The sequence below is a fragment of the Saimiri boliviensis genome, chromosome 14 (genome assembly GCF_048565385.1).
Source record: "Saimiri boliviensis isolate mSaiBol1 chromosome 14, mSaiBol1.pri, whole genome shotgun sequence".
NCBI classification, from domain to species: Eukaryota; Metazoa; Chordata; class Mammalia; order Primates; family Cebidae; genus Saimiri; species Saimiri boliviensis.
Genome location: NC_133462.1, coordinates 69,413,586 through 69,427,875, shown reverse-complemented (window position 1 = coordinate 69,427,875; position 14,290 = coordinate 69,413,586). Strand labels below are relative to the sequence as shown.

At 37.8% G+C, this 14,290-nt stretch overlaps 1 protein-coding gene across 1 annotated transcript in view; it reads right to left on the bottom strand.

The window, feature by feature from the left end:
- Positions 1–14,290, bottom strand: part of SPATA17 (spermatogenesis associated 17) — a 207,039-nt gene that overhangs the window by 78,447 nt on the left and 114,302 nt on the right. The window contains exon 8 of the mRNA XM_003930345.4: positions 11,923–12,071. Within this exon, the coding sequence (XP_003930394.3) occupies positions 11,923–12,071 (149 nt within the window). The remainder of the gene's footprint in view (positions 1–11,922; positions 12,072–14,290) is intronic.

Genomic DNA, 14,290 nt, shown 5'->3' with positions numbered 1-14,290 from the left:
TTTCATGGTTTCATTTCATATTTGGAAATATTCCTTGAAATGGTCCCCTCTGAAATTTCAAACCCCAAATTTTCTGATCACCATATTCCATAAATAAGAAGTATATATAAGATTTTGTCATATTTTAATACAGAAATAATAAATATACATATAATTGCATATGTAACCAAAAATTCTTGGATAGATAAAAAAATTCTTCTTTAGATTTTTTTAAATGGATTTGAGGAGAGTCCTAAGTCAAAGGAAGTAGAAGATTTCTAACAGAAACAAGAGAGAGCCAGGGACATAAAGAAGAATGAAAACAGCTCAGTATTTCTGGAGCAGAGTTCTTTATGGAATATGACAAAGATTAGCTAAAGAAATCAGCTTGAATCAGATCCTAAAGAAACTGTGTTTTGCAATAAGAAATTGAACTTTATCCTAGAGGCAATAAAAAGCCATTGAAAGGCATTTTAGCTGAATAATAATAGCATAATCGAATCTCTTTAGTGCTGGTGTGGTAAAATACACTGAGTGGGAGTAAGACTAGGTAGACTAGGTTGAAGGCATTTTATGGCAATTAAAGTTAAGGAATCCTAAGGGGCCTAAATTAAGATAGTAGCAGTATAAAGGGGAAGAGAGGCTGAATTTGAGAAACACTTAAGGACTTGAGGACATACGATGTGGATGATGCTGGAGAAGAAGGTAACTCACAAATCTCTAGCTTATGCGGATAGTTGGTGATGCAATTCACACTCAATGAAAGAAGCAGGACAGGGTGTTATATATTGCGTTTAGGACATCGGGTGGAGATACAAAGACGGCAACTGAACATGTACATCTGAAATGTAGGATCAAGAGTGTAGAGATTGCGAATGGAAATCATTGGCATAGAGGTGGTAAAGTCTGTCAAATAGAAGCAACCATTCAAAGATTATACAGAGGAAGAAGAAGAAAGAGAAGATCAAATCCTTCTATAATTTTAGTTCTAACCAGTTACCTATTACCAAAATTACTGCAATATTTTTCCTAATAGTTTTTATTGCATCTAGCATATTCTTCTCAAATACATTTGTCTCCCAATCAAATTTATATTATTTTACACCATCCACTTTCTCTCAAAAACCATAAATAATTTCCCACTACCTAGAGGATAAACCACCAACTCCTTGGTCTTGAACTTTTTTGCAATTTTTCTTTCTCTTGCCCTCTTATATAAACATTAGCCTATCAAATTTGTCTTGTCATTGTTCCATCAACTTTTCCTACCATGGTTTTTCTTTTCATATCATCAACCTACTTGTGGCTACTTTCTGTTCTTTTCTCTATCAAAATCTCAACTGTCTTTTGCAGAATTCAACTCAGTTTTTTTGTCTGTCAAGAATGCTTTCCTAGATCATCAGATATAACACATGCAGATTAGGTCAAAACGAAGTAGGGTAAGTCCCTACTCTAATGTGTATGGTGTCCTTATAGCAAAGAAAAATTTGGACACAGACACAGATACAGGGAGACATCATGTGAGGAAGGCAGAGATCAGAGGAATGCTTTTAGAAATGAGGAACATAAAGACTGATAGCAAACCACCAGAAGTTAAGGTAGAGGCATGAACAGATTCTTACTCACAGAGAAGGAACCAGCCCTGCTGACACCTCCCTCCTGGATTTCTAGCCTCCAGAATTGTGATACAGTACATTTCTGTTTTTTAAGCCATCTGTTTCTGGTACTTTGCTATGGAAGCCCTAGCAAACTAATACACTTAGAAAATTTGTCTTTTAGACACATAAAGAGAAGCCTTTAATGAGGTTAGGATACTGTGGTGTAGCTCATTGTCCTCCTCAACTTCTGGTTCTCCAGGCTCGGGGAAAACATCCAGCCTATCTTTGGAATCTGTGATTTCTTACAACTTCTTTGATGTCTTACATGCAGAATCACATTTGTGGTAATACAAAGCATGTTAATAATTCTCTTTTATTAAGACTCTACTATGTTCGACACTTTATATTCATTTTCTCTTTCAATCCTCCTTACAACCTTTTAAGGTAACATTTCTGCTTCATCTTACAGACAGGAAAATAGCTTCAGGTAGGCTAAATTACTAACCTAAGATTATACTGCTGTTTAATGGAGCTAAGATTTGAGTTCATATAGATCTACTTCCAAAGTTCATACTACTTCTACTATAATACACTGCAATTTTCATAATGTTATGAAAACAAAAGAGCTAAATGTATTAAACTCTCAGATATAATGCTACCCTTTGACTCCTTAAAATTAGAAATAAAAGCTCTACCTTCCTAGGTCTAGATAGCAGATTCTTGATACACTACTTTTAATTCTTTACAGGTAAAGTTGGTTTTATGGTATCTTTGTGACAGGAGTATATGTCATGGAATTCTTATCTGCAAAAATATAAAACCTACATTTCTAGTATGTCTTTTGCCACACAAGACACGATAATGCATTATCCAGTATACAAAAACCAAAATTGTTTCAGAAGAATCTATGAAAAAAAATCAGTGTTTTAACTCTAATAATGGAATCATTCTTAGGCTAAAGACCAATATTTAGCTTAGCTGCAAAAAATATAATAGCTTTGAACCTATAAGAAATTTTTTTAGCATTTCCAACTTGGTTTGTTTCTGATTGGTTGATAATCTTAGAAAGACTTTGCAATCTCTGAAAGCTACAGGGCAAAGGATCATCAGCAACACTGTGGAAGTTGAAGATATATGTACAAGTATTCCATGGAAAATAGAAATTGGGCAACTTCAACTTTCCTTGGGGATAACATTGACAGCTGATCTTTCTAGGCTTATCAAAGCAAATAGTAAGAAATGATATCTCAGTATGTTTAATATATAATAATATCTGTAGAAAACCAATCAGATAATCAATAAGTATTTCAATTATTTGTTTGAGCAATTAGTCTTGTTATTTTGTAAACCTTTGCATCATTGGAAATAGAAAAATAATTCTGAGTAATATAACTCTTTAGATAATCATCACTAAATTTTATATTTTGCTTGACTAGGTCTGAGAAGCTTTAATCTTCTACGATATGTGTGGTAAAATGAATCTACCTCCTCAAAACAAATTGGAAAATAAAGTTCCTTCTTTTCTTTCTTTCTTTCTTTTTCTTTCTTTTTTTTTTTTTTTTTGACACGGAGTTTCGCTCTTGTTACCCAGGCTGGAGTGCAATGGCGTGATCTCGGCTCACCACAACCTCTGCCTCCTGGGTTCAGGCAATTCTCCTGCCTCGGCCTCCTGAGTAGCTGGGATTACAGGCGCGCACCACCATGCCCAGCTAATTTTTTGTATTTTTAGTAGAGACGGGGTTTCACCATGTTGACCAGGAAGGTCTCGATTTCTTGACCTCGTGATCCACCCGCCTTGGCCTCCCGAAGTGCTGGGATTACAGGCTTGAGCCACCGCGCTCGGCCTAGTTCCTTATTTTCTTATTCATCATATATTGGGTTAACCCAATCAGTTATTAAAGGAATCTGCCGAACACTCCACAGCTAATGATTTCACTTCAAGTAATTGCTATAAAGTGGAAAACTTTATAAAAATTACTTGAGATGCCTGCCAATTTTGTCTTTGATATGTTTGTGTAAAAATTTTTACTTTTCAAGTCTCTTCAGAAATGTATAATTAAAATAAAGCATATTTTATATGTATGTATAAGATATATATGTATATCTTATATGTATGTATATATATGTATATCTTCTAACTGTTAAAATAATCCAAAATCCACTACAAGGGATAAGAGGTAATTCTAATTTCTCTATATATCAAAACGCAATTTAAAAATATTTTATAATTATTATATAAATTATCATTGTAACAGAATTAGCACATACATTATGTAAATTAAATAATAATTATAATTTTAAATGTTGCATTTTATATTACATAATAATTTATATTATACCAATATTATTAGTAGTATTATATTAATGTCATAGTGTCTTAGCATGTAAATAGTATTAAAAATATAAGAAATATTGCATCGCCGGGCGCGGTGGCTCAAGCCTGTAATCCCAGCACTTTGGGAGGCCGAGGCGGGTGGATCACGAGGTCGAGAGATCGAGACCATCCTGGTCAACAAGGTGAAACCCCGTCTCTACTAAAAATACAAAAAATTAGCTGGGCATGGTGGTGTGTGCCTGTAATCCCAGCTACTCCGGAGGCTGAGGCAGGAGAATTGCTTGAACCCAGGAGGCAGAGGTTGCGGTGAGCCGAGATCGTGCCATTGCACTCCAGCCTGGGTAACAAGAGCGAAACTCCATCTCAAAAAAAAAAAAAAAAAAAGAAATATTGCAAAGATAATTATGAGGCATTATAGAATAATGACATAATAAAAATAAAGCTATAGATTTAAAATGGTCTCTTTACAAATTACATATGACTCTATTGATGACAAAGTGTCTTAAGAGAGAGAAAGTATCTGAGAGAAAGATGTATGAATTGAGATCCAAATCAATGAATGCTAATAAAATAATTTAAAATTACATATGCTATTAAATCATTCTTCATCTTTTACTTTTTTTAATTAATTTTTTATTGCATTTTAGGTTTTGGGGTACATGTGAAGAACATGCAAGATTGTTGCATAGGTACACACATGGCAGTGTGATTTGCTGCCTTCTTCCCTTCACCTATATCTGGTATTTCTCCCCATGCTATCTCTCCCCAACTCTCCACACCCCCGTCCCTCCCCCATTTCCCTCCAACAGACCCCACTGTGTAGTGCTCCCCTCCCTGTGTCCATGTGTTCTCTTGTTCAACACCCGCCTGTAAGTGAGAACATGTGGTGTTTGATTTTCTGCTCTTGTGTCAGTTTGCTGAGAATGATGGTTTCCAGGTTCATCCATGTCCCTACAAAGGACACGAACTCATCGTTTTTGATGGCTGCATAATATTCCATGGTGTATATGTGCCACATTTTCCCTGTCCAGTCTATCATCAATGGGCATTTGGGTGGGTTCCAGATCTTTGCTATTGTAAACAGTGCTGAAATGAACATTCCTGTACATGTGTCCTTACAGTAGAACTATTTATAATCCTTCGGATATATATCCAGTAATGGGATTGCTGGGTCAAATGGAATTTCTATTTCTAGGTCCTTAAGGAATCGTCACACTGTCTTCCACAATGGTTGAACTAATTTACACTCCCACCAAGAGTGTAAAAGTGTTCCTATTTGTCCACATCCTCTCCAGCATCTGTTGTCTCCAGATTTTTTAATGATCGCCATTCGAACTGGTGTGAGATGGTATCTCAATAAAGTTTTGATTTGCATTTCTCTAATGACCAGTGATGAGCATTTTTTCATATGTTTGTTGGCCTCATGTATGTCTTCTTTTGTAAAGTGTCTGTTCATATCCTTCACCCACTTTTGAATGGGCTTGTTTTTTTCTTGTAAATCTGTTTTAGTTCTTTGTAAATTCTGGGTATCAGCCCTTTGTCTGATGGGTAGACTGCAAAATTTTTTTCCCATTCTGTTGGTTGCCAATTCACTCTAATGACTGTTTCTTTTGCCATGCAGAAGCTGTGGAGTTTGATTAGGTCCCACTTGTCTATTTTGGCTTTTGTTGCCAATGCTTTTGGTGTTTTGGTCATGAAGTCTTTGCCTACGCCTATGTCCTGAATGGTTTTGCCTAGATTTGCTTCTAGGGTTTTTGTGATGTCAGGTCTTATGTTTAAGTCTTTAATCCATCTGGAGTTAATTTTAGTTTAAGGTGTCAGGAAGGAATCCAGTTTCTGCTTTCTGCACATGGCTAGCCAGTTTTCCCAACATCGTTTATTAAACAGGGAATCCTTTCCCCATTGCTTGTTTTTGTCAGGTTTGTCAAAGATCAGATGGTTGTAGATATGCTGTGTTGCCTCCGAGGCCTCTCTTCTGTTCCATTGGTCTATATCTCTGTTTTGGTACCAGTACCATGCTGTTTTGATTACTGTAGCCTTGTAGTATAGTTTGAAGTCCAGTAGTGTGACGCCTCCTGCTTTGTTCTTTTTGCTTAGAATTGACTTGGCTATGCAGGCTCTCTTTTGGTTCCATATGAAGTATAAGGTGTTTTTTTCCAGTTCTGTGAAGAAGGTCATTGGTAGCTTGATGGAGATAGCATTGAATCTGTAAATTACTTTGGGCAGTATGGCCATTTTCACGATATTGATTCTTCCTAACCATGAACATGGAATGTTTCTCCATCTGTTTGTGTCCTCTCTTATTTCATTGAGCAGTGGCTTGTAGTTCTCCTTGAAGAGGTCCTTTACGTTCCTTGTTAGTTGTATTCCTAGGTATTTTATTTCTTTGCAGCAATTGTGAATGGCAGTTCATTCTTGATTTGGCTCTCTTTAAGTCTGTTATTGGTGTATAGGAATGCTTGTGAATTTTGCACATGGATTTTGTATCCTGACACTTCGCTGAAGTTGCTTATCAGTTTCAGAACATTTTGGGCTGAGACAATGGGGTCTTCTAGATATACAATCAAGTCACCTGCAAATAGAGACAATTTGACTTCCTCCTTTCCTATCTGAATACCCTTTATTTCTTTTTCTTGCCTGATTGCTCTGGCTAGAACTTCCAGTACTATATTGAATAGGAGTGGTGAGAGAGGGCATCCTTGTCTAGTGCCAGATTTCAAAGGGAATGCTTCCAGTTTTTGCCCATTCAGTATGATATTGGCTGTTGGTTTTTCATAAATAGCTTTTATTATTTTGAGATACATTCTGTCAATATCTAGTTTATTGAGCATTTTTAGCATAAAGGGCTGTTGAATTTTGTCAAAGGCCTTCTCTGCATCAATTGAGATAATCATGTGGTTTTTGTCTTTGGTTCTGTTTATGTGGTGAATTACGTTTATAGACTTGAGTATGTTGAACTAGCCTTGCATCCCTGGGATGAAGCCTACTGATCATGGTGGATAAGCTTTTTGATATGCTGTTGCAATCGGCTTGCCAGTATTTTACTGAAGATTTTTGCATCTATGTTCATCATGGATATTGGCCTGAAGTTTTCTTTTCTTGTTGAGTCTCTGTGGGTTTTGGTATCAGGATGATGTTGGTCTCATAAAATGATTTGGGAAGGATTCCCTCTTTTTGGATTATTTGGAATAGTTTCAGAAGGAATGATACCAGCTCCTCTTTGCATGACTGGTAGAATTCGGCTGTGAACTCAGCTGTACCTGGGCTTTTTTTTTTGGGTGGCAGGCTCTTAATTGCTGCCTCAACTTCAGACCTTGTTATTGGTCTATTCAGGGTTTTGACTTCTTCCTGGTTTAGGCTTGGGAGGAGGCAAGTGTCCAGGAATTTATCCATTTCTTCCAGGTTTACTAGTTTGTGTGCATAGAGTTGTTTGTAATAATCTCTGATGATGGTTTGAATTTCTGTGGAATCTGTGGTGATATCCGCTTTATCATTTTTTATTGCATCAATTTGGTTATTCTCTTTTCTTTTTTATTAATCTTGCTAGTAGTCTGTCCATTTTGTTGATCTTTTCACCAGCTCCTGGATTTATTGATTTTTTGAAGGTTTTTTTTGTGTCTCTATCTCCTTCAGTTCTGCTCTGATCTTATTTATTTCTTGTCTTCTGCTACATTTTGAGTTTTTTTGATCTTGCTCCTCTAGCTCTTTCAATTTTGATGATGGGGTGTTGATTTTCGATTTCTCCTTGCTTCTCATGTGGGCACTTATTGCTACATATTTTCCTCTAGAGACTGCTTTAAATGTGTCCCAGAGAGCCGGGCGCAGTGGCTCAAGCCTGTAATCCTAGCACTTTGGGAGGCCGAGGCAGGTGGATCACGAGGTCAAGAGATCGAGACCATCCAGGTCAACATGGTGAAACCCCATCTCTACTAAAAATACAAAAAATTAGCTGAGCATGGTGGCATGTTCCTGTAATCCCAGCTACTCAGGAGGCTGAGGCAGGAGAATTGCCTGAACTCAGGAGGTGGAGGTTGCAGTGAGCCGAGATCGCGCCATTGCACTCCAGCCTGGGTAACAAGAGCGAAACTCCACCTCAAAAAAAAAAAAAAAATGTGTCCCAGAGATTCTGGTACGCTGTGTCTTCGTTCTCATTGGTTTCGAAGAACATCTTTATTTCTGCCTTCATTTCATTGTTTATCCAGTCAACGTTCAAGAGCCAGTTGTTCAGTTTCCATGAAGCTGTGCGGTTCTGAGTTAGTTTCTGCATTCTGAGTTCTAACTTGATTGCACTGTGGTCTGAGAGACTGTTTGTTATGATTTCCATTCTTTTGCATTTGTTGAGGAGTGATTTGCTTCCAATTACATGGTCAATTTTAGAGTAGGTGTGATGTGGTGCTCAGAAGAATGTATATTCTGTGGATTTGGGGTGGAGAGTTCTGTAAATGTCTATTAGGTTTGCTTGTTCCAGGTCTGAGTTCAAGTCCTGGATATCCTTGTTAATTTTCTGTTGTGTTGATCTTTCTAATATTGACAATGGGGTGTTAAAGTCTCCCACTATTATTGTGTGGGAATATAAGTCTCTTTGTAAGTCATTAAGAACTTGCCTTATGTATCTGGGTGCTACTGTATTGGGTGCGTATATATTTAGGATCTTCTTGAGAAGATCCTAAATAAAGAGCTGGTTAGCTCTTCTTGTTACATTGATCCTTTTACCATTATGTAATGTCCTTCTTTGTCTCTTTTGATCTTTGTTGCTTTAAAGTCTATTTTATCAGAGACGAGAATTGCAACTCCTGCTCTTTTTTGCTCTCCATTTTCTTGGTAAATCTTCCTCCATCCCTTTATTTTGAGCTTTTGTGTATCCTTGCATGTGAGATGGGTTTCCTGGATACAGCACACCCATGGGTTTTGGCTTTTTATCCAATTTGCCAGTCTTTGTCTTTTGATTGGGGCATTTAGTCCATTTATATTTAGGGTTAATATTGTTATGTGTGAATTTGATACTGCCATTTTGATGCTAGCTGGCTGTTTTGCCCATTAGTTGATGCAGATTCTTGATTGTGTTGATGCTCTTTACCATTTGGTATGTTTTTGGAATGGCTGGTACAGCTTGTTCCATTATGTGTGTAGAGCCTCTTATAGGAGCTCTTGTAAAGCAGGCGGTGGTGGTGATGAAATCTCTGAGTACTTGCTTGTTCACAAAGGATTTTATTTCTCCTTCACTTATGAAGCTTAGTTTGGCTGGATATGAGATTCCGGGTTGAAAGTTCTTTTCGTTAAGGATGTTGAATATTGGCCCCCACTGTCTTCTGGCTTGTAGGGTTTCTGCTGAGAGATCTGCTGTGCGTCTGATGGGCTTCCCTTTGTGGGTAACCCGACCTTTCTCTCTGGCTGCCCTCAGCATTTTCTCCTTCATTTCAACCCTGGTGAATCTGATGATTATGTGCCTTGAGGTTGGTCTTCTTGAGGAATATCTTTGTGGTGTTCTCTGTATTTCCTGGACTTGAATACTGGCCTGCCTTGCTAGATTGGGGAAGTTTTCCTGGATAATATCCTGAAGAGTATTTTCCAGCTTGGATTTCATTCTCTTCATCACATTCAAGTACACCTATGAAACATAGATTAGGTCTTTTCACATTGTCCCACATTTCTTGGAGACTTTGTTCATTCCTTTTTACCCTTTTTTTCTCTATTCTTGCCTTCTCATTTTATTTCATTGAGTTGATCTTTGACCTCTGATATCCTTTCTTGGTCAATTCAGCTGTTGAAACTTGTGCATGCTTTGTGAAGTTCTTGTGTTGTGTTTTTAAGCTCCATCAATTCACTTATATTCCTCTCTATGTTGTCCATTCTTGTCAGCGTTTTGTCAAATCTTTTTCAAATGTTCTTAGTTTCTTTGCATTGGGTTAGAACATGTTCTTTTAGCTCACAGAAGTTTCTTATTACCCACCTTCTGAAGTCTGATTCTGTCATTTCATCACACTCATTCTCCATCCAGCCTTGTTCCCTTGCTGGTGAAAAGTTGTGATCCCTTGTAGGAGGAGAGGTGTTCTGGTTTCGGGTGTTTTCATCCTTTTTGCACTGGTTTCTTCCCATCTTTGTGGATTTATCCACCTGTTTTCCTTGTACTTGCTGACTTTCAGATTGGGTCTCTGGGTGCACTTCCAATTTGTGGATGATGAAGTTATTTCTGTTTCTTAGTTTTCCTTCTAACAGTCTGGCCCCTCTGCTGTAGGACTGCTGAGGTCCACTCCAGGCCCTGCTTGCCTGGGGATCACCTGCAGCAGCTGCAGAACAGTAAGGGTTACTACCAGTTTCTTCTTCTGCTATCTTTGTCCCAGAAGGATACCCACCAAATGTCAGTCTGTTCTCTTCTTTAGGAGGTGACTCTTTGGACATATATGGGGGTCAGGGAGCTGCTTGGGGAGACAGTCTGTCCTTTATTGGAGCTCAAGTGCTGAGCTGTGAGCTCCATTGTTCATTCAGAGTTGCTGGGCAGGTACATTTAGGTCTGCTGCAGCAGAACTCATAAACTCCTTTTTTTTTTTTCCCCCCCCAGGTGCTCTGTCCCAGGGAGTTAGGGCTTTATTTATGAGTTTCTGTTGTGCTGCTGCCTTTTTTTTTTTCAGGACTGCCCTGCCCAGTGAGGAGGCAGCCTAGTCACTGTCTGCCTGCAGAGGCTTTGCTGAGCTGCTATGGGCTCTGCCCAGCGGCCGTGTGATCTTCCCTGCAGTCCTATTTATATGGGTGTAGTTAGAACTGCCTCAGCAATGGTGGCCTGCCTCTGTAATGGCAGACTCTCTCTATAATGGCAGGTTGCCTCAGCAACGGCGGGCTGCCTCAGCGATGGCAGACTACCTCTGTATTGGTGGAGTGTCTCGGTAATGGTGGACACCCCTCCCCCACCGAGCTGGACCGTGCCGGGTTCAGCTGTGCTTGCTGTGAAACTCTCAACCCAGAGCGTTTTCAATTGCTGTTTTGTTTTTTTTGTGGCAGGGGTAGGTCCAGCCAAGCCTTATCACCTGACTCCCTGACTCAGAGCCTGTTTTTTTTTTTTTTTTTAGTTGAATGGTAGACTCTTTCCCAGGTGTTCCAGTCGCCTGTTGAAAAGGCGCTGGGATCTGTGTGATTTCCCCTGCAGCGACTCACTGCGCTGGCTGAAACAGTGGCACTGAGATTCATGGCAGTTTTTTCGCCCAGAAATCTCCTGGCCTGGCTCTCTGTTTCAGTTCCTTTTTAAATTAGATGAATGGGTGATCTGCCTTCCTGGGTCTCCAATCGCCAGCTAAAAAGGCACCTGGACCAGTATATTTTGTACGGAGAACTGCCGTGCCAGGACGATGGCAAAGCTACCGTGCCAGCCGCACTGGCTGAAACAGCCGCACTGGCGACCTGTGGGACTCCTCCGCCTGGGAATCTCCTGGTCTGTGGGCAATAAAAATCTGTCTGGAAATGCGGTGTCCACTCACCCTCTGCGCTTTCACTGGGAGCTGCAATCCTGAGCTGTTCCTAGTCAGCCATCTTGGGTCCTCGCCCCAATCTTCATCTTTTTCAGTCATCTTCCTCAGTTACAAAGAAACTAACCTCTTTCAATATACCTGATCTATTAAAACTACAATGTTATGTCAATATATCAAAATGATATTTAGTCCACATTAAGAAAAATGTTTCTCTTTTATTGGATCTTACGGATCTTATTTTAGGAGTATCATAAACATGTATGCATTCAATATAGATAATTTAAAAAATATCTTCACAGATTACACATAGTTATTATCCATAAAATATCCCTCTTTTTTTTTGTCTTCGGAGTTATCAAAAGAATTTTTGCCATCAATACTGACCTCATTTAAATCATTTGCATGTTGAAAAATTATTGCTTCGAAATAGGTCAAGGGTGGCTTTTTTCTCACAAATAAAGGATTTTTTACAATATTAGGAAATAGAAAATATTAGAAAATTTAAGGTAGTAAATATGGCACAGCTATTTTTGTTAAGCTAATAACTCACATATTGTCATTTACATTTTGCAGCCATTCCTTTCTTCTGTGCTCCTCTCTGGCCAACTTTAATTCATCGATTGGTTCTGCCACCCGCAACGTTGGCTCCAAAGGCTTGTAGCGTTGTTCTAATACTTCAGTGATATCTCGGAAGGGCCCCTAACAACACAGGATGAGGAATATGTTTTATTATGGAAGTTTTTTTTTTTTTACTGTATTATCGATGACCAAGGCTACTGAACATCTATGAAGTATAGCAGGTTTACCAAGTTATTTTTAGAACACCATTTGTTCTTCTCTGAGTTAGAATATATATGACATAATATCACTTATTTTCAAGCAATGTTCTCTCAAGTGCAAGTAATTACATTAAAAATTTTTTGAATTAGACGGAACTTTTCCCACTTACACAAAAGATCTTCGTGCTATAACTGGTAAACTTGTTATACGTTGCTTTGCTTTCTAATTTTACAAAGCACATTTTGCTTAGTATAATTTAAAAAAATGGTCTCCCTTTTTGAGTAAATACAAATATTAGGAAAAAATTCTAAGCAGAGCTTTCAAAAAGCCTTTTGATAAATAGAAATAGGAGAGTATTTTTTTTTCATTAAGTTAAACGTTTTTGGTGAATGTCAAATCTTACATTTATTAGGCAGCCTCCTAAACACAGAAGAACTGTAACTTTTATTTATTTTAAATGTTGTTTATTTAAAATTCTAAACTTTAGTTGTTCAATTATTCTGATACCAATAGCAACCTTTCAATGACACAAATACTTAGCAGAGGAAAGTCCACAGCTGCACTATGAAAAGTAACTTACAACACATCCTGCTTTGGTTACTTGTTATATATACTAGTTACTAAAATCCACTGGTTGACTAATTAGTATCATATTAGGCACAATGCAAATCAGGGACAGCTCAAGATTTTGCAGTGCCATTAATTACATATTGTGTTTTTTTTTTCATCACTATCATGCAGGATAGAAGTAATATAAAATGGACAAAGTTTTCTAAACAAATTCTTTATTCTTAAAAATATCTTCTTTAAATAGGTTATCACTAACAAGACACAGCTGGAGTTACTGCAAGCACTGAGTGAAGACTGTGGGGCTAATAAAAAGAAATGATTCATGCCTCATTTATGTTCACTTATGTTTTACATTAATAGAAACCAATAATAGGAACCAGTTACCATAAAAGTCATGGACCGTAAATAACACAAATGGCAAATAAGTATCATCTAGTACTTTTCACAGCTGGACAGGAGGATTGCTGTATTTTAAAGTAGTTAATGGATTTTTATTGGAACTTTACTTTTTAAAGATACAGTAACATGATTCCAAGTCCACTATTAAGAAATCAAATGGGACTTCTTTTTTTTTTTTTTAACTTATTCGGATCCTTTTACTTTGACAGATTCTCTAATTTTAAAAAATTAATATTTGGTTGTATGACAAGGGGCAAACTACTTCTCTATGCTGGTATTCATCATATGTAAAATGGAATAATAACTACGTATCAGGATTCCTCTTAAGATGTGTAACATAATGTAACACCCTTACCATGTACTCCGAACACAGTAAACACTCAAAATGGTACCCACTGCATTGTTGTTGTTATTATAATTACCATTATAATTATTAGCTTCAACAAGAGTTTTTAAAAGGTTTTGAGCAATAGTATCATCAAAGAAATACACAAGGGCCAAAGGCTATGGCTTTGAAGAGGCCAGCATTCACATGGAGCAATGGTCTTCTCGGTGGCCAAGCTATGCCTTCTAACCTTCGTTGGTATGCAAACATAACACATATTTACTTGTAGCCTTACTCTGCTACTTGTTCTGGAACTTATTAGTTCTAAGGAGACTAGAAAATGAAACAGAAGGAACCCTGCTTAAGATTAGAATGAAAGTTAACTCAGTCTTCCTTTTGGGTTCACTACCACCTTCATGATCCCTGACCTTTCTGTAGTCATGTCCATGTCCCTATGTCTTTTCGGTGGCTGGTCCATACATTTGTATCTCAGACGATTAGCATCTTGCCTTTGAGCTCAATTGTCCTCCAGCTCCTTGGTTAGTGAACTTGACACCAGCTATCAAGTTTCTCTGATGTCAAATTTTTGTTGATTTATATTTCTTTTGAAAACCTGCCTTTTTTTTGATATCAGGCAATAATCTATCCCAATAATACCTAGAGTGACATGGGAACCCAGATTTTATAAATATATATCTGTATTTATATGTCTATGTGTACCTTTCACCTATCAAGCTTTAGATCTGCTGATTGTACTTATTTCCAATTAATCCCTAAAATGCCTAGATTATCCAAGACTCAACCTGACCCTACAGGTATTTCTGGACTCTAAGCTGTGGTTTTT